This window comes from Bufo bufo, chromosome 3, assembly GCF_905171765.1.
Source record: "Bufo bufo chromosome 3, aBufBuf1.1, whole genome shotgun sequence".
Classification (NCBI taxonomy): Eukaryota; Metazoa; Chordata; class Amphibia; order Anura; family Bufonidae; genus Bufo; species Bufo bufo.
Window position 1 is genome coordinate 360,331,556 of NC_053391.1, and position 24,696 is coordinate 360,356,251.

Genomic DNA, 24,696 nt, shown 5'->3' on the forward strand with positions numbered 1-24,696 from the left:
GTAATGCCAAGTTACAATCCATTATTTAGGAATGGTGCTATTTCTCAGAGTGTAGACCTCATACATATCCAAGGATGTATTAGAATATTTGGGCATCATTATTCATATTATTATTTTAATCTTCCACTGGCTAATCCCAAGTCTCATTATACTTCTTTTTGATTTATTATTGCTCCTGCTAACATTTTACTATGCAGGAAGAAAAAGTATGGTAGATAAAGAACTAGGACCACTCAATCTCAATAATAAAACATCAATTTGTTAAATGGACAAAATATACTTGTTTGTAGGATCATACCAAAAGGTTGGAATCATAGCCCTACATTCTCAGACAACAGACATAAACACATAAAGATTATATAACAAAGCAGATGTTGACTCACTATGTCCCTTGAACATATTTGGCTTGGGATAACTCCTAACTGCATTATCTATGTGGCTTCCCAGATGTTCACACTTTAAATCCTATATAGGTTTCTGGACTCTACCGGTACCTTTTGGAGTAATCTCAGTTCAACTAACTGCTGATCCATGGGGGTCAAGAGACACCCGAGCAGGGCACAGGGAGATCATGCAAAACCATAATCAGGAACATGCTGAGGTCAGGGCAGTCACACTGCATGCAATCCAATAAATAGGCCAAAGTCAGGGCAGGCAGCTCGGCGTCAGAACAGAGTAAGGTCAAGTATATGGAACAAGCAAATGAACACAACACACCTCAGCATAAAACTAGCAAAATAAAACCTGTTCCTCAGGTATTCAGGCATATTTCCACAGGGGAAGATGCCCAAAGCACCTCAATGTAAAAGCCATTGGCTCAGTAAGATTAGGGTAAACACACTGGCCTTTAAGAGCCAGAGAGAACACTCACTGGCAGAGAGATACATTGCCAGCAGGAAGCAGGCATCAGCAAGCATAAAAGAAACATTGCTTCTCCGGTAGCCAGGACCGCTGGGAAGGAAGAGGAAAACACTGGCAGGACTGAGCCCCCAGAGCCCCGCAGTTAATGAGTAGTTGAGCAAGGCAGTGACTATGCCCACCAGCAGGAGAGGAGCGACAGTGGGTATGGAGAGCTACCATAACAGAATAGATGTAACAGCAAAATAACCTCTTGTTATAAAGGCCCATAATCATAAGGACATTCCGCTAATGAAATAACCCAGTAAGCCTAGCATGAAACAGTACAAGATGGATATAGACTAGGAGTAGTTGTAATAACTTACCAAGAGTTGTGTGCCCTGGAATCTGAATGCAGTTTGTCCTGCTTTATTAAGGGTTGGGAGTTAGAGGAACAACTGATTGGAGCCTAACATAAGTACCGTATTTATCGGCGTATAACACGCACAGGCGTATAACACGCACCTTCATTTTAAGAGGGAAATTTCAGGAAAAAAATTTAAATTTCAAATAAAGAACTTTGAAGCAAAATAAGGGTAAGTTGTTAATGCGTTACGCCGTACATAAAACCCCACTCCAGTTTACTTCACTACTTTACTTGTACCTGACGGGTACAAGTTCTCCTGCCTCAGACAGCAAACTCTCGCGAGTCTGCAAACTCTCGCAGTACAGAGCGTTACCGTGGTTACGCTCCGATGGCCGCGAGAATTAGACGTGAGGAAGGCGCGGGTTGCCTGGGCTTGCCGTTGCCTACTGATTGCCGTTACTCACACTCCACACGCTGCTACTGATCCACTCGCTGCTGTGCGGTATGTACATTATATCGGCGGTGTATATGGTGTATACGGTACTTGTTAATACTGTAAAAACATGGCTTCTTAACATTATATCGGCGTATAACACGCATACATTATTTGCCCCCTATTTTCAGGGGGAAAAAGTGGGTGTTATACGCCGATAAATACGGTAAATGAGAGTGTTTGTGGAACTTGTTAAGGAACATATATTTTTAAAGGGAGCATTACATAATTAATATACTGTATAATATGCTAAGCTATGTTCCTACGTTACTCACTTTCTTAGCTTTCTTCATGCTAAGTAGCTTGTTCTCCTGCCTATTTCTTGGTATATTGGCATACTGACCTGTGGATATCGAATGATAGATCAAATTCCAAAGTAAGAAATATTGGATAAACAAAAGAATTTACAGGGCACCATCTATGAAAAAATATGTGCATGGTTGCTTTTAATTGCTTTGTAACAATGTACAGTAATCATAAATCTTATTTGTGAAATAATGACTAGAGATGAGTGAATCGAAGTTGACGAAGTGGAATTCGATTAGAATTTCAGGTTTTATTTGATTTGCCCCAAATCCGAATTTCATCGTGATTCATGGTAACGAATCACATTTTTTCCTAAAATGGCTGCTGTACGTGTGAGGACATAGGACATGGAACAAGGAACTCTGGGAAGGCGGGATAATCCATAATGCCATGCATGCAGCCAATCAACAGCCAGCCATCCCTGTGATGTGACAGCCCTATAAATATTGTCAGCCATCTTAGATTCTGCCATTTACCAGTGTACTTAGTGCAGGGAGATATGTCAGCAGGCACTTGGGACAGTGCTAGGAAAAACGTCATTGTGCTAAAAAAAAAATGATTTACAAATGCAGGGAAAGATTATTCAAGGTGTAGGGAAAGGATAGAGAGGAATCATTCCACAGCATTTATGTTGAACATGGTTCAGTAGGGGAGATTACAGCCTGGGTAATAGGAACATTCCTATTACGCCTTGCAGCACTGACTGGTGATCCAAATTGCCATTATACAGCTCTGTAATTCCAGCAAACCGTTTAGGGTGCAAGTGCTGTTTGATACAGGCATTAACAGGGGATATTACAAGGAAATATTTCTATGTCTTATTTGCCCTTGTGCGGTGCAGTTATATATTCGAAAGCAATTTTGGCTTGTATTAGTGGGGGAAAAAGGGCTTATTAGCCGTTGTGTGGTGAAGTGCGAAAATTACAGCCCATTTTGTCGTGTATTAGTGGCAAAAGTAAAATATATTTGCCCAAGAGCTGTGCAGTTATCTGTTCTAAAGCCTTTTGTGGAATGTATTAGTGGCAAAAGAAAAATATATTTGCTGTTCAGAGGTGCAGTTATATGTTTAAAAGCCTTTTGTGGCGTGTATTAGTGGAAAAAGAAAAAATATATTTGCCGATTAGCGGTGCAGTTATATGTTCTAAAGCCTTTTGTGGCGTGTATTAGTGGAAAAAGAAAAAATGTATTTGCCGATCAGCTGTGCAGTTACCGTATTTTCCACCCTATAAGACACCTGCCCATAAGACGCACCTAGGTTTTTGAGGAGAAATTTTTTTTTTAAACCAAAAGGTGTGCTTTTGGTGGGTTTTGAATTAATGGTGATCTGTGGAAGACACTATTATGGGGCATCTGTGGTTGACACTATTATGGGGGGTCTGTGGTTGACACTGTTATGGAGGGGATCTGTGGATGACACTGTTATGGGGCATCTTGGGATGACACTGTTATGGGGGATCTGTGGATGGCACTGTTATGGGGGGATCTGTGGATGACAACGTTATGGAGGGGATCTGTGGATGGCACTGTTATGGGAGGATCTGTGGATGGCACTGTTATGGGGGATCTGTGGATGGCACTGTTATGGGGATCTGTGGATGGCACTGTTATGGGGGATCTGTGGATGGCGCTGTTATGGGAGGCAGATTTTTGGATGACACTGTTATGGGGAGGGGGATCTGTGGATGACACTGTTATGGGGGGGGGATCTGTGGATAACCATGCTATGGGGGGATCTGTGGATATTTTACTACCAAAGCAGACTCCCTATGCGTGTTACTGCCAGGCACAGTGTTTTACACCACTATTAAGGTTCTCTGCAGCCAGAAAATAGCATTTTTTTTACGAAATTCACTGCAAATAAATTTGGATCGAACCAAATGTTTTTAAAAAAAAATTGGGGGAACAGGCGAAACGAATTTTTGAAAAATTCGCTCATCTCTAATGTGGAACTAAAGGAATCTGTTGAACCAGTGATCCTGTTTCCCAAATTAAACTCATTAGTGAATTCACAGCTCCATTGCTAGTCCATTCCAGCCTTAGAATAATTCTATATATCAGTGATGGCTAACCTCCGGCACTCAAGCTGTGGTGAAACTACAACTCCCTGCATGCTCCATTCATTTCTATGGAGTACTGTGAACAGCCAAGCAAGGGGGCATCCTGGGAGTCGTATTTCTACCACAGCTGGAGTGCCAGAGGCAAGCCATCACAGCTATATATGGTGCCCACTTTTATTTTCAATCTGTATCTTTATATTCTCACAATTGTTTTCAATCATATTTTAATAAGATTTAACCATAGAACTTTTAGTATAGTTATTCTGCCGAGATGCCAGGTGTAGTGTCTGATGAAATCTTTAGTACACAGAGACTTTTGTGATCCATCAGCTTTTATTGTTTGAAAAAAATGGAGTCCAGGTGGGTGTGTGAGAGTCATGTATGGAAATTATTTTTAGCAAGTATAGAAGAACACGCCACTTTAGCAGTTTTCACCTGAAGAGATCCTTTCATTCACCATAATTGTAAATTGCTAGCTTGAGTGAACATCCCTGTTATATACTGAGTAATTTTGCTCTAAAAAGAACCATAATTTTATGACTGGTACACACTTCAGAAGTAATTCCCTTTAAGTCACTTTGCTTGGGTGGTCTTTTGCTTTTTGAAAAAAAATGAACATTTTTTTCCAACCTATTTTTATTGTTGTATTGTGTTTTTAAGCAGCTGAGTATAAAATGCCTTGTGTACATGCTGTATACGTCTGTTCTGTGGTAGAGTGCCCGGACAAGTGGTTCATTCTGAGCAAAGTGTTCAAACTGATTACCCCGCCAGCTTTCCAAACATAATTAGACTTAAAACATATATTATCAGTATAGATTCAGAATTGTGAGTACAAATGAGTAGGATTAGAGTTTTCTGAACACAAAGTGACATTTTAATGGCAAAATAATCATAGTAGATTCTCCGTTTTTGTCTAATAAACAATTGTCTGCCTTTCAAGTGGCCCCACTTGCTAATGCATGCGTATATTCTCAATAAGCTCATTGAAGGACCGATATACTATAATAATCTAAGTATTTGTTTGAACAACTCCATAATTGGTTATGATGCTCACTTCTTCTGCAAGTTATTGCAAATCCTTTTTGGTTCATAGTAATTTGTGTCTAGAACTTATAATAAATCTTCATGGTCTTGCTTCTACTTTGCTATTTTAATTATTGAATAGGGTTGTCCCAGTGGCAGTGGCGTACATAGAGAAGTAAGGGCCCCATAGCAAGGATCAAACCAGGCCCCCCACACAGGACAGAAGGGTTTCCGCTTAAACCCCTTTCAATAACCCATTTTTTTTCACTGCCTTGTTTGCTAAAAGTTGTTCCTTTAGAGGGTAGAGTCCTGACCAAGTTTTCACCTCCAGTAGAAAAGGAGATAATCCCAACTAAGACAAGGCCCCCTCTTGCCCTGGGCCCCATAGCAGTCGCATGGTCTGCCGCTATGGTACGCCCCTGCCCAGTGGTAAAAACTATAATAAATCTTCATGGTTTTGCTTCAACTTAGCTATTATAATTATTTATTGGGGTTTTCCGAGGCTTTAATACTGATTAGTGATTAGTGGGTGTACAATGATTGGCACTCCTACCAATCAAATGTTAGAAGAGAATGCAGCGCTCTGGTGAGCACTGCAGCCTCCTCGAGCTTACCAGGCACTGTGCCATCTATTGTATAGTGCCTGTGCTTTGTATTACAGTTCAGCCCCATTCACTTGAATAGGATTAAGCTGCATCTAGGCCATGTGACCAATGAACATGACATCACTGGCCTAGGAAGAGGCTGCTGCACTCATGGAGTGCCGTGGTCTCTTCAAACAGATGATAGGTAGAAGTGCTGGGAGTGGAGCCATATCGTTCAGATTCTGATGATCTATCCTGGGAAAAGGTGATCAGTATTAAACACTCAGATACCGTAACATAGCTATTAGTTGATCTTTGCTTAAGCATGTGTTCTCACAACTGTGCAGCTTTATTTAATAAAAAATTTTCAACTGGATCATTGAAGCCCATTATCGTATAAGAGCCTGGGCCCACCAGAGGATCCTCTGGTACTCTGGTGGGCCAGTCCATTGGAGAGCAAGCCTTGGATAAGTAGTGTTGGGCGTGAATATTCTCTTATATGAGAATTTGCTAGGATTTTGAATATAGTGCTATATATTCGTATTCTCGAATATTCTAGATTTTTTTTTCATCAGTAACATCCCTTCTTGCTTGTGGGCCAATGAGAAGGCTCCAATGACTTTGTCTGCGCTTAGCAATATCCCTAGTAACCAATAGGAAAGTTGCCTACCCCTTACTATATAATAAACTCCCCAGCAGCCATTTTCTGTTATCTTTTATATATATATATATATATATATATATATATATATATAATGCAGATAGTTAGTGGGAGATAGTCAGTGTAGGTTATATTCTGATATAGTGTAGCTGATAGGTTCCAGTGCGGGGTGTTAGGTAGTGTGATAGGTTCTGCTGTCCATACATACATGCTACAGACATAGTGCTGTGATGTCCCAAGTTCACAACAATATTCACAACAATATTTAGTGCACCAATCAGTAATATGTAGTCAGACCTGCTAAAATGTGAAGTTGCACGTATTGCGCAAAAATATGCGCCTCATTAATTGCCGATTTGCGCAATCGCGAATATATTGGAGTACTCTATCTGCATATAAAGCTATTGTAATGTTCTGCTGTGCCAACCATTTTCTCCAGTCTCAGGAAACTTCTAGCAGCTTGAAAAATGTAGCAACAGTGACCCACGTCTGTATTGCTCGCGCAATACGCGCATATTACATTGCCAATTTTCGCAATCAATAAATTTGAGAATTCGCGAATATATGATGAATATTCGCCCAAATATTCTCATCACTAATTCAATTTACAATACACGTTTACAATACACACTGTAGTTTTTGTCCGGTTATAAAAATTATCCCAAATCCTGACCTAAATGTTTATATTATAAGATAAACTGTATTTAAACTATAATATAATATAACCTGTACATCTTAGGAAAAAACACAGACGGTTATCTTTGTCTCATCATTTGTCTTTAGCCATTACCGTATAGTTAAGGCTAACCTTTGCTTTTGTAGCTACAACTGAATTCAATTATAAGATCTCAGATATTAGGTTGTCAGTCACTAATTTTGGATGCACAGCATGGCTTGTTTTGGGTACCTAGTTGAGCATGTTAGTTTAACTTGCATGACAATGCATATAGGTTCCATACTAAAAAATCTATGTCTCTTCCAGGTTTACAGGATCAGTTTTACCACCTCCAGTCATCAGCAGCAAGAATTGGCTACGAATTCACTTTACATCTGATGGCAATCATAGACAGAAAGGTTTTAGTGCACAATACCAAGGTGAGTGTAACCAGGAGATTTGATACAGAAAAGTGGCATTGTGTCACCATTTCTTAATAGAAAAAACTAATTATCCCACTCTAGTGGTTGCAGAAGGGTTAATAAAAATACAGAACTGGTATTATCTCAGTAGCAAAATAAGAATGAGTTTTTCTATAGTGGAGAGGGTAAATTCCTTTTTCCTACGTGGAAAAATTTACAAAGTAGTTGTCCCTGACAGATTGAATGCAACCTTGTATTATGTGTTCACTTGAATGGCTGCTGTGTAATTTTACAATTCCCTTGGCAGTAAAAACTCATAATCAGAAGTTTCAGATGCCACAGTGATCAGGCTGGTATCATTATAACATGGGGGTCCAAGCCCTTCGAAAGCTGCCTTGTACTGTGAGGACCCAGCATACACTGACGAGCAAAAGGGTATGTTTTGAACTTTAGAATTTCAGGCTCCATATCTCACCATCCACTACAGCTTCGAACGTGAGACTACCATCATTTTATAGACAATCATCTTGGCTATCTCATACATAAGTTGGACTTGCAACTATTTAGCATATGATTAGTTATGCAGATTCTTGTCATATAACTGCATTGTTACTGTTTTTCTCCTGGTGGTGGAACAACCTTTTTCTTATTGTATTCTACAAATTATAACCTGTTCTCACATTCCCTAATAGGGTTATTAGGTTGATTCCCAAGCGAAAGGTCACTGGTTCGAATCGAGGAGCAGGTATGTTGAAGAGCATTTCCCAAGAAAAGAGAAATCATCATTCAGCTCATCGATAGTGGTATCTCAGCCAAGAAAATTGCCAGACTCCATCACGTGAGTGCCAAGAATATGAAATGAAGTCCGTCCATCCATTCCAAGCCAAGAAGTGGACTTCCAGGCAAAATATCAGAGTCAATAAGTTGGCTCATCACAAGGTCTATCAGTTTTGGCGCGACAAACACGGCAGTGGAGGTGGCTCATATGCTTTGTAATAGTGAGATCTCAGACGCTAATGCAAGCAACATGCCACGCGCATTAAACAAGTCTGGAATGGTGGCCCCCAAAAAAAGTTGGAGAAGCCTCGATCTCAATATTGTGGTAATAAGCGTCGGTCAAGTTTGCAAAAAAGTATGAACAGTGGACAGTAAAAGATTGGAAACGGGTGATTTGGAGTGATGAGACAAAAGTCAATAGACTGGGCTTTAATAGGTGCAAATAGGTCTGGAAGAAACAAGGGAAAAGGGGGCTAACGGATCAAGCCATTAAAAGAACTGGCAAGTTTGATGGAGGAAGCCTGATAATATGGGGTTGTTTCACAGCCAAAGGTGCTGGACACTTGAACAGGATCGATGGTGGTCTCAATGGTGAGCTATGTATGAGTATCATACAAGATGAGTTACTTCGTACACTCGAATACTATGGGTATGAGAAGGACAACATGGGGTTCCAGCAGGACACAACCTGAAACATGTCGAGATAAGAAATGGTTCAATGACAATGAAGTATTGGCCCCCACAGTCCCCAGACCGCAACTCAATCGAACACTTGTGGGTAGAGTTGAAGAAAAAGCTGTATTCGTGCCCAAGTGAGACAACCAGTATGCACTAACATTGGGAATGTGTGGAAGAGACCTGGGAACAGATTTCAGTCGAGACATGCTTGAGTCTGAGAGAGAGCATGCCCAGAAGCATTCAAGCAGTGTTGAAAGCCAAAGGTGGATTTATAAAATACTAACAAAATAATAAAAATTTAAATTTAGAATTTTAGCAGCAAAACAGTAACAATGCAGTTACATGACAAGAATCTGCATTATTAATCATATGCCAAATAGTTGCAAGTCTAATTTATGTATGAGATAGCCAAGATGGTTGTCTATAAAATGATGGTAGTCTCATGTTCGAAGCTGTAGTGGATGGTGAGATATGGAGCCTTAAAATGAAAAGTTCAAAACATTGTTACCCTTTGCTCATCAGTGTACACCCTGAACCTCTGTAAGTGAGACAGGAAGAAGAATGGGAGACTGAGTCTATCTTCATTTACACTTTAATTCTCAGTTTTTATGCTTGTGGAAAAGGTGGTAGAAAATGGTTCTGCTCCACAAGGGAGGGAGTTTACCAAGAACTGCACTCCAGAATTGTAGCCTTAAAAAGACAAATTGTACAAATTTTGTGACATATTCCATTTTTACATCGCTACAGTTTTACAAAGAAAGTGGAAAAGTGGCCATTGTAAGCCTTTCAAGCAAATTTATCAACTGCAACTATTAAAATAAGTTGCATAAATTACTTGCAACCTTACTCCTGTAAATAGGTGGCATAGAAAGCAGAGTAACATATGAAGGAAAAAGTGTTAAACTTAATTATGCACCAAATTTATCAAACATTGGGCCACATCTGATAAATTTGGTGTGCATTATGGCACAAAACTGACTTGAGAGATCCCTCTCATGATAAATCTCCCCCTGTTTTTTTAGTTCCTATGGCATAATCTAATCTTTTTTCTATACAGTAAGCCTACTTTTACAGTATAAATAATTCATGAGAAGATACAGTATATCTGTTTCCTTAGTCTATCAAACTCCGCAGATGTATTTACAGAACTGCAGAAATCCCAAAAAGCAGGACTGAAATGCTGTGCTTTTTGAGTCTTTTCAATTACTGTTTCACAATACTTATCTTGGGAAATATTGAGGTTTTACAGTCAACAAAACCACGGTGAAGATAGAGCAAGTAAATATAATACACCGAGACTTCAATGTAGTAAGGCTAATGAGCAGCAGTGATTCTCTATCTGGTGTACGTTAGACATGGGCCTAGTTTGTATGTATTTAGTGTTGCTGAGCAGCAGTCATAAAAGGCAAAATACACACCAGGTCTAAAGTGCATATTTGGCATCTACGCCAGGAAAATCTCTTACATACATGCCATAGGTGCCCCAAGAATTTACTAGCCAAACTTATGGTAAAAGGGCATTCTTTTGTCATACTTTGGCTTTTATACATATATCAGTTATATCTCAGCCTCAACTGTTATCATAAGTGACATGGATTTCACTTTTTAATTCAATTGAAGACAAAGCAAAACATATAATACATGGTATATGACAAGCTTCATTTTCAATGAGAGTCCCTAGTAGACATATAACTGTATAGGCATACATAAGTTGGACCATTTCAAGCAGTCCGACTGAATGTAATGAATGTAATGGCTACCTATCCTTAGCACGACTTTAGCTGATTGTTAAACCCCCTTGGCGCCACAGGCATTTTTTTTTGTTTGTTTTGTTCTTTCCTCCCCACCTTCAAAAAGCCATAATTTTGTTGGGTTGTATTTTTTGCAAGTGAAAAATGGTAAAAAATTATTTGTGGGATGAAACTGAAAAAAAAAAAAAGTTTTTGGGGTTTAGTTTTTACGGTGCATAAAGAGTGACATGTTGCCTGTATTCTGCAGGTCAGTATGATTACAAATTTTATGTGGTTTTTCCTATGCATTACTACTTTTCTTTTTGTCACTGTATTGTAAAATCCATACAAAATTTTCATCTACAGAGCTGTGCAAGGGCTTGTTTTTGCAGGGGGAGCTACACTTTTTATTGTTAGAATTTTGGGGTACATATGACTTTGAACCCTTTTGTTAAAAAAAAATTCATATTTTTTAAGTGGTCAAGGTAACCAAATATGGCAATTCAGCATTTTTTCTTCATTACTGGGTTCACCCTGTAGGATGAATATTTTTATATTTCAGTGGAGCAGACATTTCCTACTGTAAGTTAAGCCCACAGGCATGGCTTAATAGGAAGATTCACAAGGGCTCAGACTACCATGACAGCTGATCGACACCTCTGATTTTACTGCAAGGGATGGAGGGCGATTGAGGGTCAGAGGCTTCCACTCCCTTTTACTAACTGCTCGGATGTCGCAGTTGCCAATGGCGATAGCATCTGAGAAGTTAAATAGCCGTGATTGGAGTTATCACCAATTATGGACACTTCCTGAGGGTGTCAGCTATGTGGCACAGCCGTCATCCACTGGCTATTGTGTGAGCTTAGCTACTGAAACGGTGTGATATTTAAACATTTAACATGTACATGTACAGCAGATGTCAAAAGGCTTATCCATTTTCATTAAGTGATGGCATATTGCAAAAATATGACATACCATTATTGATCAGTGAGGGTTCGACCACTGATCCTGAGAAAGAGTGGTCCACAGTCCTAATTTAGTGCTGTTGCCTCTTCCCTGGTTTTGTCTGCATAGCGGCACCTCAAACACCTGATATGCAGAGAAACTGCAGCACAGCTCCATTCATGTGCATGGGACCTGCTGCTTTTCCCCACTGTGAGAAGGAGCTTCAGAGCTAAATCAACACTGCAGCCCAGGATTTTTAGGGATTCCAGAGATTGAACTACTGTATCACTGATCTTAGCGATATACCTACACTTTCTAAAATTTTAATACCCCTTGAAAACTACATAGTATGGGGAACTACAGTACCTACCCAGCTATTTGTCACTCTCTGTGAGTCAAATCTACATTCTCATAAATAGTCTGAGCAGCTCATAGGAATTTCATTTATGCACCTCATATATTTTATGCAGATCCCATGATGTAATATTCTACTTGAATCATTGAAAATGACCCCTTTTTTTTTAAATTGACCCACTGGAAATGCTAAAATATGCATTCTGTAGAAGATATTTTATGATAGTTATGCCTTGTATGTGTTATATAGGGATATATACAGAAAGCATAGCTTGATGAACACCACACATCTGTGATATAGGCTCTGCAGTCCTTATGCACGGTATGCATACAGTAGATAATACTCCCAGCTGCACGCTTTCAGAAATGCCTCATTTAACATTCCTGGGCCTTAGTTGGAGGATGAGCATAATGCAATATTACTTATTTGTTTTAGTCTTATTTTTTTGTTTAATTAGATAAAATATTTGCCCCATAAATTATAAATGAAAGATTTCATTTGTGAGAATTAGTAGGGTCTTTCAGCTTCATAATTTCATTTTTTTCCCTTATTGCCGCTGGTAGAACGATCTGCACAGAAACATTTCTACTGTCCCCCGTGTGTCCTTTACTTCAGTAATGATTCAGGTTTTAATATATTTTTCAGCCCTTGTTATGCTTTCAAGGTATTAAATCCTGCTGCAGGGAGTCTCCCGACACTGAGCATTTGTGCAGCCAGCAGCAATCTCATTAGAAAAATCTCACTGGCTGATCTACAGGGTGGATTCTTTATAGGTTCATGTTTCCTACCAGGCCACATTTAGAGAACAAACCGGTTTACTGGATGTTGGAATGAAGCACAATGAACCAACTCTTAGGTTCCTCCAGTGTTTAGAAGAAAGACAAATTACTAAGAAGGATACAATGTTAACCACTTTACCTCTTCATGGCCTTGCTAAAGTATAATAGCAATGAATTTACAACCAAAGAGGTCATGGGGCTATGTTGGCAAATGCTAAGGAAATGGATTGTGCTTTTAATAAGGAAATGAGCTGGTACAGTCACAAGGACTAGCCAGGTACAAAAGCCTCTGCATTTGTAATGTTATAACAACGTAGGACGCATCCATTTTATCCATTATCAGTGTTTGAATCATTATCTTTAATACGTTATGTAATGGAGGAGCTTCTTTTTATGCCTGACACAGACCATCACCCTGTTTTGCATCCTTCCTGGGATTTTCATTGATATCTGCTCAATATCAGTAGCTGATCCTTACCAGTAATGGGTGTTTTTTTATTAGAGAGAGAATCCTATTCCTTAATACATAATATTTAACAGCATTGTGCCATCCCAAGTAATAAAGAGATTACTTGATAACCAAGAAATAAGAAGGATCAAAATACAATTTTTTTTATTTTTTTTTATATTTTTTATTTTGCAGATAGTAGATCTACAGTATTCCATCTTGGTAACACAAAGCATTAATACATGTAGTTATACAATAATACTGAGTGTCATCATATACGAAATCTTTTAACCCCCCCTTCCCTCCTTCCAACCCCCCCCTTTTTTTTTTTTTTTTTCGCGGAGCTACTGTCCCTACGTCTAGTTTGATCATTTCAGGTTACCCTATATCCTCATCCAAGTTGCCTTTTTTCCTGCTGTTTGGGCAAGGATGCATTCATATTGCTTAACCCTGTTCATCCATTCCATCCACTCCTGAAAGTTAGGGTATTCCGAAGTGCCCCAATACTTTACAATTAATATTTTGGCCAACGCAATACCCCGGAGCCAGAGTGTCTGCTCAGTTTTATTTTGGTCTATCTCTGGGAATACACCCAGGATAGCATAGTTAATGCAAACCTCATATTTCATGGGGGAACTGTCCCGCAATTTCCAAAATATTTTAGTCCAGTACTCTTTTATCCCTGGGCATTCCCAAAGTACGTGTATATAATCTCCTCTATCTTTATTACATTTATAACAGTGCTGTTTCCTATCGTTGTAGATGGTGTGTAAAAGAAGACAAATTTTTCAATAAGTTAGAGTCCTCTTTAATGAACTAATATGGGGACGTAAACGAGTCAGAATTAAGATACATTATCTATACAAAGAAGAGGGCGGACTTTCCGTTCCTTTTCTTAAGGGATATTATATAGCCGCCCAATTGAGATGGTGTGTGAGGAATCGAAAGAATAAATGCATTCGGCTTATTTATGGGGAGCATTGCAGACCCTGGGAGGATCTCTTTCACATTCTCGAAACGGGCACCACGGAGAAGAAAATTACAATGAACCCGTTTGGTAGGATGCTCGGGTACATTTGGCAACAACTTAGATATATGGTCGGAGTAACCCAGGCAGTCCATTACACCCCACTATGGGGGAATGCACATTTATCACAAGTCATGTTAAAGGGTGATGTTGAATATTGGGAAAAATATGGAATATGTCTTATTGCACAAGTTTTTTATAAAGGACAGCTTAAGCCTTTAAACAAAATCCTACCCGATATTAAATTAGGATTTATTGATAAATTTAGATATGAACAATTACGACACGCTATTCACTACACGGAGAATAAGAATTACTTAAATATTGTAAGGAACACCTTTTTAGATTTCTGTTTTGATATGACCTCTAACACTTCTATATCACACATTTATGCAAAATTAAAATATGAATACACTAAAACAATTATATTTAGAAGTGAGGCTAAATGGGAAAAGGACCTGCAGAATGAGGAACCCATCCCGTGGAACGCGGTGTATAGAAATATTAAAAGATCGACGGTTTCCGCGGCCCATGCATGGATCCTTTTGAAAATTACACTCCGTCTCTATTATACACCAGCTTTTTTAGACACCATCAAAATACAATTTAATGGTGGAAAAACATAAACCAATGTTTGTGCATAAATCCATATTCTAATAGATTCTGATAACCTTGTAAATGCAAAATAAATGTTTATGTGGTTATTTGTTTCATTCCATTCCATTCTGACATTCAGGAAAAGCCCAAAGGGACTGCTGTTGTTGGAGGCTTGAAATGTTGAGCTTTTTCATCCTGTTTTCATACAGTCTTCCTAGAAATCATGCATGGAGCAGGGGAAAAAACCCCATTAAAGTGAACATGTCATGAGAATGCTGTAGAACAGTAGGAGCTGAGCTGATTTACAGTCATGAGAAAAATAAAGTAACCCTCTTTGAATTCTCTGGCTTTAGGAATCATGGCATAATAAAAGTTCTCGAAATTAGGTAAATATAACCTTAGATGAACAACCACACATGACAAATTACACTGTGTAGGGCTGGGTTCACACCTGAGCGTATTCGATAAGCGCTGTTTACAGGTGTTTTTATCGGGCGTTATTGAGGCATATTTTGGGGCGTTTTTGTATTTTGGAAACGCGCGTCGTACGAGCGTTCTTGCTGTTGACCACAGAGGCGTACAATGAAAAACAGAGGTGTTACGCACGACAATACGCCCCAAAGAAGCTCCTGTACTTCTTGGGGCGTAGGGCGTTTTACAGCGCGTTCATACGCGCTGTAAAACGCTCAGGTGAGAACCATGCCCATAGGGAAACATTGGTTTTTGCCTGTTGAGCGTTTTACAGCGCATAGGAACGTGATGTAAAACGCTCAGGTGTGAACCTAGCCTTAGTGATCAACAAAACGGTGCATGCCTGAGACTAAGATAGTCTAGTGATAGCGGCAGCCATCTTTAAACAACCTCATCAAGCCAATGCATTTTGCTGCATGCACAGAAATAGGGATTTTAATGAAATTCAGTTATTCAGCTTAACAAATAGAGGTACTTTTTTTATTTTATTAACACTAAGGCGGCATACAGAGGGCATTACTGCTGTTATGAAGGGGGCACAGAGAGGGCATTACTACTGTGAAGGGGTACAGATAGGGCATTACTACTGTGAAGGGGGCGCAGAGAGGGCATTACTACTGTGAAGGGGGCGCAGAGAGGGCATTACTGCTGTGAAGGAGAAAAGAGAGCGCCTTACTACTGTGAAGGGGCACAGAGAGGGCATTACTACTGTGAAGGGGGAACAAAGGGTATTACTTTGTGTGAAGAGACACAGAGAGGGTATTAATACTGTGAGGGGAACAAAGAGTGCATGAATACTGTGAAGGGGCAAATAGAGGGCATTACTACTGTGAAGGGGGCACAGAGGGTATTACTTGTGTGAAGGGGACACTGAGAGAGCATTACTACTGTGAAGGTGAAACAGAGAGGGCATAACTACTGTGAGGGGGCACAATGTGGACATAACTACTGTGAGGGGGCATAGTGTGGACATAACTACTGTGAGTGGGAACAATGTGGGAATACCTACTGTGAGAGGGCACAGTGTGGGCATAACTACTGTGAAGGGGCGCAATGAGGGAATAACTACTATGAAGGGGAGAAATTAGGGCATTACTAATGTGAGGGGGGCACAATGGCCGATTCACCTTTTTTTGGTAGCTTCACCTCCCCAAAAAAATGAATAAAAAGTTACACAGACACTAAAATAGTATTAATGAAAAATACAGAATGACCCTCAAAAAGTTAACTCTCACACAAATCTGTAAACAAAAATATTTTAAAAAAATTATAATGTTCAAATTATGGCAATGCAAAGAAAAAAGTTTTTTTGTTTGTTTAAAGTATTAGAACACAATGGGGGCATAACTACTATGAGGGTAGAGGTGACACACAAAGGATCCGTCCTGGATGCCAAACATCTTAGGCATGCCACTGCATGGTAGCATGGCTTAAGTTTAAAATGTAGCATATGTGTAACGGTCGCGTACACACTCACACAGGGGGGAGGGAAGTGACCACTGCGCTCCACCCTTACCCCTGGCCCTGCCTACTTGCCTCGCGAGTCCTAATGACAGGGGACAACTGGACGGCAATCCCTAGCTTGTAATAAGTGCAGGGATGACAGACAGACAAAAAACAGAACGTGAACGTTTTAGTCAATACCAGGAAAGCTACAAAGTACAAATGGAGCAAGCAGAGAATTGTCAGGAGAAGCCGGGGTCATAAATACCAGGAGAGTCGTGAAGTACCAAAGGAGTCAGCAGACGATTGTCAGGAGGAGGCCGGGGTCAGAATACCAGGAGAGCAGCAAAGTACACAAGGGGCAGGCAGAGGATCATCAGGAATTCAGCAGGAGGTAAGTACGCCAGGCAAAATCACAGGTGGAACCTAAATTAACAGGCAACCTGTGGCCAGCAGGCTGCCTGTATTTATAGTGGGGAGTGAGGGTCATGTGACGTGGCCAGCGTCACATGACCGACAGACCAACCAGTCGAGCACCGAGTGATCAGCTCGGCGCTCAAGGCAGACTTAGGAGCAGTGGGCCTCCCAGCTAGCAAAGCCGCCCTGGAAACGAGGTCAAACACAGATCCTCGCTCCTGAAGCTAAGCAGCAGGTCTGCGGCTAATGGGAGATAGAGTGCACCTTCGGAACCCCCTTACAATATGAGCAAACCACAAGACTTCTGGAACAATGTTCTTTTTGCAGAGAAGACCAAAGTGGATATGTTTGGCCATAATGTACAAGGTTCCGTTTGGCAAAAACCAAACACAGTATATCATTACAAACACCTTATACCAAGTGTCAAGCATAGTGGTGGAGTACTGATGATTTGTAGCTACAGAACATAAGCACCTTACAGTCACTGAGTCAACCATATTCTAGAGTTAAATGTGAGGCCATCTACTCAACAAGTTAAACTTGGACAAAACTAAAACTCTACAACAGAATGTTGGGAAAAAAATAATCATGTTTACAATAGTTTAACCCCCTTACCGCCATCCACCATACATGTACAGTGGATGTGGTGTCTTTAAAGATCATAAGTGATCAGACGTTTGCATGTTAAGTCCCTTTAAGGGGACTAAAAACAAATGTTAAAAAGTTTAAAATGTTTTCCACATTTTACAAATAAATATAAAAAAAGGGAAAAATAGATTATTAGCATTGCTGCCTTCCACAATACCCAAACTATTAAAATATAAAGTATGTATCCTATATATTGAACGATGCAATGGGAAAAAATCTAAATGGCCGATTCACCTGTTTTTGATAGCTTCACCTCCCCAAAAAAATGAATAAAAAGTTACACAGACACTAAAATTGTATCAATGAAAAATACAGATTGACCCTCAAAAAGTTAACCCCCACACAAATCTGTAAACATAAATATTTTTTAAAAAATTATGATGTTCAAATTATGGCAATCCAAAGAAAAATTTTTTTTTTGTTTAAAGTATTAGAACAAAAGAAAAAATATAAACATCAGGTGTTGCTGTAATTGTACTGACACACAGAAAGAAGTTATCAGGTCAGATTTTTCATATACTGTAGGTAACAATGTAAAAATGAAATCCACAAAACAATGGCAGAATTGTGTGTGTGTGTGGGGGGGTGGTTCTGTATATCACCCCACAATTCTGTCATTGTGTTATGTGCTTTGTAAAAATGAACCCCACCCCATTTGTATGTACTATATCCTGACACTGTACTCGGTCAGTAACTGCAGTGCAGCGCGGCTATAGGGAAGACCAGGGAGGGTGAGTACAGGAAGAGCTTACAATGCTTTACTCAGGAGCCTAATGCATACTAGTGAGTGGTTCCATAACGGAAGCATTCACTAGTGTTGAGCGCGAATATTCGAAAAGCGAATTTTTATCTCGAATATCGCAACTTCGAGAATTTGCAAATATTTAGACTATAGTGCTATATATTCGTTTTTCGAATATTCAGCATTTTTTCCATCTGAACACATGATTCCCCCCTGCTTCTTGCTTGTGGGCCAATGAGTCATTGGCCCACAAGCAACTTAAGCAGGGAGGAATCATGACTTCAGATGGAAAAAAATGACGAATATTCTAAAAAACAAATATATAGCACTATATTCAATAATGTGCTATATATTCGTATTTTAGAATATTCGTCATTTTTTTCCATCTGAAGTGAACACTGAACACTGTTCACTTCAGATGAAAAAAAATGATGAATATTCTAAAAAAACGAATATATAGCACTATATTGTAAATATTTGTGAATTCTCAAAGTTGCGATATTCAAGATAAAAATTCACTTTTTGAATATTCGCGCTCAACACTAGTATTCACTAGTGTTGGAAGTTCTTTTGCCTGAGAGACCAAGAAAATGAAAGTCATCCAAGTCATTGAAGTACTTCTCTCTCTGTGCAGGTGCAGCCACAATGAGAATGTAGAACTAAAAGCTGACTAAAATTGTATCCTGTCTTCATGGAGACTATTGGGTTGAAGAAAATGTTTCAAAGATGACCCTATCGAGTCTACAAATTTTTTTATTTTGTACAGTTTGTTAGATTTACTGTTTTAAGTGACACACCATAAACACTACAATCAGCACTAAAACAGTCTCAGAAATTAAAGGGGTTGTTCACCCCGGGGGCCTTTCAGACATCCACCAGTGTGGCTGAACCTGCAGGGAGCCACATTGACCTGATCCTTACTGTTAGCTTGCTGCACCTTTGCTCCCCCGACGCAGCTGAAGATCTCTGGTCTCCATGCGTCAACATCCGGTTTGTGATCAACGTCAAACCAGATGTATTGTTCACGAAGCCTGGAGATCTGCAGCAGTATCGGGTTAGCAAAGGGAATAGTGGGGATAGATTCCCTTTGCAGGCATGGCCATGCTGGAGTGTGTGCCCAAAAGGCCCCTGGGGCTGAACAACCCACTCTAATCATTTGTTTGTTGAGTTGTGAGTGGCAGATTTCACTCGACTGTTTGACACTAGTATTACAGAAATATTTGTATGCATATTGCATGGTCAGTCAAATAGACTAGCATCTGTCTTCTTGTATGGAGGTGCTGACCAAGCTGCTGTATTTTGGCAGTGGAGAGGAAACATAATGATGCAAGGATTTAGGATACATCGGCAGTAGGGTGTGCAGGGTCTATTCTATTGTTTCAGGACTATATCAAATTACTAAAACTGCTAAACTTATTAATTATATACTACTGTCTATATATGATAATATCCCACAAACCTGACTTTTTTTTACAATGATGATATTAGTCTCTTGTACTCATTTACTGTCCATAGATTCTTATGCATATTTTTTACCATTCCTTATGAGTTCCAGTGATTTTTGGTAGCTGCTGGTGATAGACTGTATATTTATCAGTTTATGTTGTCTTATATAGGACCAACATATTCTGCAGCCCTATACAGAGGGTACCCTAACTTGTTGAATAGGCTCTCTTGAGCACCGCTCCCTTTCTCCAGGCCAGTGACATCCCGTTCATTGGTCACATGGCCTACAGATGTAGCAATCCTCATCTTGATTCTTGTTGCTTCAAGTAAGCAATGGGGGGAACTTTGAATTGGCTATTCAATGACTTTTGTGCTGTGATATCACAGTGAGAACATGATATTACACTGAAGTTTAGAACTCCTACATCTGTATGTGCAGCTCAGTCCCATTCAAGTTAATGGGCCTGGGTTGCAATACCAAGTACAGCCACTATACAGTGCATGACAATGTGCGTGGATGTTGTAAGGAGGCTGCAGGGCTCATTGGAGGACTGCAGCCTCTTCAAAAAGTTGATCGGCAGGGGTGCTGGTAATCGGATCCTCTCTGATCAGATATTAATGATCTATCCTGTACTCTTGGAAAACCTCTTTAAGTTGTAATATATTAACATTTTTCTAATCTCCTTTTTAACCCCTTTATATTTTTACAGCAAATTATGAGGTCTGAAAAATGTAAATTTATATGTTACTGCATTTTTGTTGTGTGAATCAAATTGAAGAATTAAAGCATTAGAACTGTTTTCTTTCCAGTTCCCGTGGGCAGGGTCCTCTATCCCTTTGTACCATTTCACAGCATCTTAGTGCAGAGAGAGACGTCAGAAGGCGCTTGGGACATTGATAGGAAATGATTTACAAGTGCAGGGAAAGATTATTTGGGGATCCAAATAGCCATTAGACAGCTCTATCATTCCAGCTATTTGTTATTGGGTTGCAAGTGCTATGTTTAAGAGCCTTTAGTGGCTAATATATTAGTATCTTTAGTATCTTATACCAATACTACAAGAAAAATCTATACACATTTCACTTCTCCAGTTATTTCTGGTGAAAGCGTATAGGGGCGTATTTAAGTAAAAAAAGAAAAAAATATACGCACTGCACTGTTGCAGTTTTTTCTGGTTAAAGCGTATCGGATCGTATTCCAGTAAAACAAGAAAAATATATTCTCAGTGCATTTCTGCAGTTAATCCTGGTGAAAGCGCAGAGTGGCCTATTTCAGTCCAACAAGAAAAATATATTCTCAGTTCAATTCTGCAGTTATTTCTGTTGAAAGCGTATAGGGGCAATTACAGAAAAGAAAGAAACATATATACGCACTGCACTGTTGCAGTTATTTCTGGTGAAAGCATATAGGGGCGTATTTCAGTACTACAAGAAAAATATATTCTCAGTGAATTTCTGCAGTTAATTCTGGTGAAAGAGTATAGTGCCTATTTCAGTCCAACAAGAAAAATATATTCTCTGTTCAATTCTGCAGTTATTTCTGTTGAAAGTGTATAAGGGCGTATTACAGTAAAAAAAGAAACATATATACGCACACTGCACTGTTGCAGTTATTTCTGGTGAAAGCATATAGGGGCGTATTTCAGTACTACAGGAAAAATATATTCTCAGTGTATTTCTGCAGTTAATTCTGATGAAAGCGTACAGTGGGCTATTTCAGTCCAACAAGAAAAATATATTCTCAGTTCACTTCTGCAGTTATTTCTGTTAAAAGCGTATAGGGTGTATTACAGTAAAAAATGAAAAAAATATACGCACTGCACTGTTGCAGTTATTTCTGGTGAAAGCGTATAGGGGCGTATTTCAGTTCTACAAGAAAAATATATTCTCAGTGCATTTCTGCAGTTAATTCTGGTGAAATCGTATAGTGGCGTATTTCAGTCCAACAAGAAAAATATATTCTCAGTTCACTTCTGCAGTTATTTCTGTTGAAAGTGTACAGCGGTGTATTACAGTAAAAAAAGAAAAATATATACGCATTTCACTTCTCCAGTTATTTCTGTTGAAAGCGTATAGGGGCATATTACAGTAAAAAAAGAAAAATATATACGCACTGCAGTGTTGCAGTTATTTCTGGTGAAAGCGTATAGGGGCGTATTTCAGTACTACAAGAAAAATATATTCTCAGTTCAATTCTGCAGTTATTTCTGTTGAAAGAGTATAGGGGCATATTACAGAAAAAAAAAGAAACATGTATACGCACTGCACTGCTGCAGTTATTTCTGCTAAAAGCGTATAGGGGCGTATTTCAGTACTACAAGAAAAATATATTCTTAGTTCAATTCTATAGTTATTTCTGTTGAAAGCGTATAGGGGCATATTACAGTAAAAAAAAGAAAAATATATACGCACTGCACTGTTGCAGTTATTTCTGGTGAAAGCGTATAGGGGCGTATTTCAGTACTACAAGAAAAACATATTCTCAGTAGATTTCTGTAGTTATTTCTGGTGAAAGCGTATAGTGGCGTATTTCAGTCCAACAAGAAAAAAATATTCTCAGTTCACTTATGCAGTTATTTCTGTTGAAAGTGTATAGCGGTGTATTACAGTAAAAAGAAAATATATATACGCACTGCACTGTTGTAGTTATTTCTGGTGAAAGCGTATAGGGGCGTATTTCAGTACTACAAGAAAAATATATTCTCAGTGCATTTCTGCAGTTAATTCTGGTGAAAGCTTATAGTGGCGTATTTCAGTCCAACAAGAAAAATATATTCTCAGTTCAAATCTGTAGTTACTTCTGTTGAAAGCGTATAGGGGCATATTACAGAAAAAAAAAAGAAACATATATACGCACTGCACTGTTGCAGTTATTTCTGGTGAAAGCGTATAGGGGAGTATTTCAGTACTACAAGAAAAACATATTCTCAGTGCATTTCTGCAGTTAATTCCGGTGAAAGCGTATAGGGACGTATTACAGTAAAAAAAATATATATATATACGCACTGCACTGTTGCAGTTATTTCTGGTGAAAGCGTATAGGGGCGTATTTCAGTACTACAAGAAAAATATATTCTCAGTGCATTTCTGCAGTTAATTCTGGTGAAAGCGTATAGTGGCGTATTTCAGTGCAACAAGAAAAATATATTCTCAGTTCAATTCTGCAGTTATTTCTGTTGAAAGCGTATAGGGGCATATTACAGGAACAAAAAAGAAACATATATACGCACACTGCACTGGTGCAGTTATTTCTGGTGAAAGCATATAGGGGCGTATTTCAGTACTACAAGAAAAACATATTCTCAGTGCATTTCTGCAATTAATTCTAGTGAAAGCGTATAGGGGCGTATTACAGTAAAAAAAGAAAAATATATTCTCAGTTCACTTCTGCAGTTATTTCTGTTGAAAGAGTATAGGGGCATATTACAGAAAAAAATAAACATGTATATGAACTGCACTGTTGCAATTATTTCTGGTGAAAGCGTACAAGAAAAATATATTCTCAGTGCATTTCTGCAGTTAAGGCTACACGCACACGACCGTATGTGTTTTGCAGTCTGCAAATTACGGATCTGCAATCCATTTTTTTTTTCTGGATCCATTGTACTAATGCCTAAAACGGACAAGAATAGGACATGTTCAATTTTTTTTGCGGCTCTACGGAACAGACATACTGATGCGGACAACACACGGTGTGCTGTCTGTATTTTTTGCGGACCCATTGAAATGAATGGGTATGCATCCTATGCGCAAAAAAAAATGGAATAGACAGGGAAACAAACAACGTTTATGTGCATGTAGCCTAATTCTGGTGAAAGCGTATAGTGGCCTATTTCAGTCCAACAAGAAAAATATATTCTCAGTTCACTTCTGCAGTTTTTTCTGTTGAAAGCATATAGGGGCCTATTACAGTAAAAAAATAAAAATATATACGCTCTGCACTGTTGCAGTTTTTTCCAGTGAAAGCGTATAGGGGCGTATTTCAGTACTGAAAGAAAAATATATACTCACTTCACTCTTTAAGTTTTTTCTGATAAAAGCTTATATATTGGTTTATTTTAGACCAATTTTTTGAAAAATATATACACACTTCACTGGTGCACTTATTTGTGGCAAAAGCGTTCAGTGGCCTATTTCGTTATAGAAAGAAAAAAAATATACGCACTTCACTGGTGCAGTTATTTGTTGGAAACGGGTTCAGTGGCCTATTTCAGTACAGAAAGAAAGAAATATACACACTTCACTGGTGCATTTATTTGTGGCAAAAAGTGTTCAGTGGTCTATTTCAGCACAGAAAGAAAAATATATACACACTTCACTGGTGCATTTATTTCTGCTGAAAGCGTTTACTGGCCTGTTTTAGTACTAACAGAAAAATATATTCTCAGTTCACGTCAGCGGTTATATGTGTTGAAAGCATGGCTGGGAGTCAGCAGGGTGGCAGCAGTGGGAGGTCGGGAGCTAAACGTGCCCGGGGTAGAGCACCTGCTTCTCAGCAGCTTACCTACCAGGGAAGTAGTGGTTCACGGAAGTAGCGGCGGTAGAAGTCAGTCAGTGCGGCGGTTATATGTGTTATTTTGTATTCCAGTACAAAAAGAAAAATACGTTCACTTTGGCGGTGGTTATACTGTATGTCTTGAAAGCATTTAGTGGCCTATTTCAGTACAAAAAGAAATATACATTCTCAGTTCACGTCGGTGGCTAGTATATGTGTTGAAAGCGTTTAAAGACCTATTTCAGTACAAACAAAAAAATGCATTCTTAGTCCACGTCGGCGGCGGTTATATG

General features: G+C 39.1%; 1 protein-coding gene across 1 annotated transcript in view; it reads left to right on the forward strand.

Moving 5' to 3' along the window:
• Nucleotides 1–24,696, forward strand: part of CSMD2 (CUB and Sushi multiple domains 2) — a 1,002,961-nt gene that overhangs the window by 549,633 nt on the left and 428,632 nt on the right. Inside the window, exon 6 of the mRNA XM_040422265.1 lies at nucleotides 7,311–7,423. Within this exon, the coding sequence (XP_040278199.1) occupies nucleotides 7,311–7,423 (113 nt within the window). The remainder of the gene's footprint in view (nucleotides 1–7,310; nucleotides 7,424–24,696) is intronic.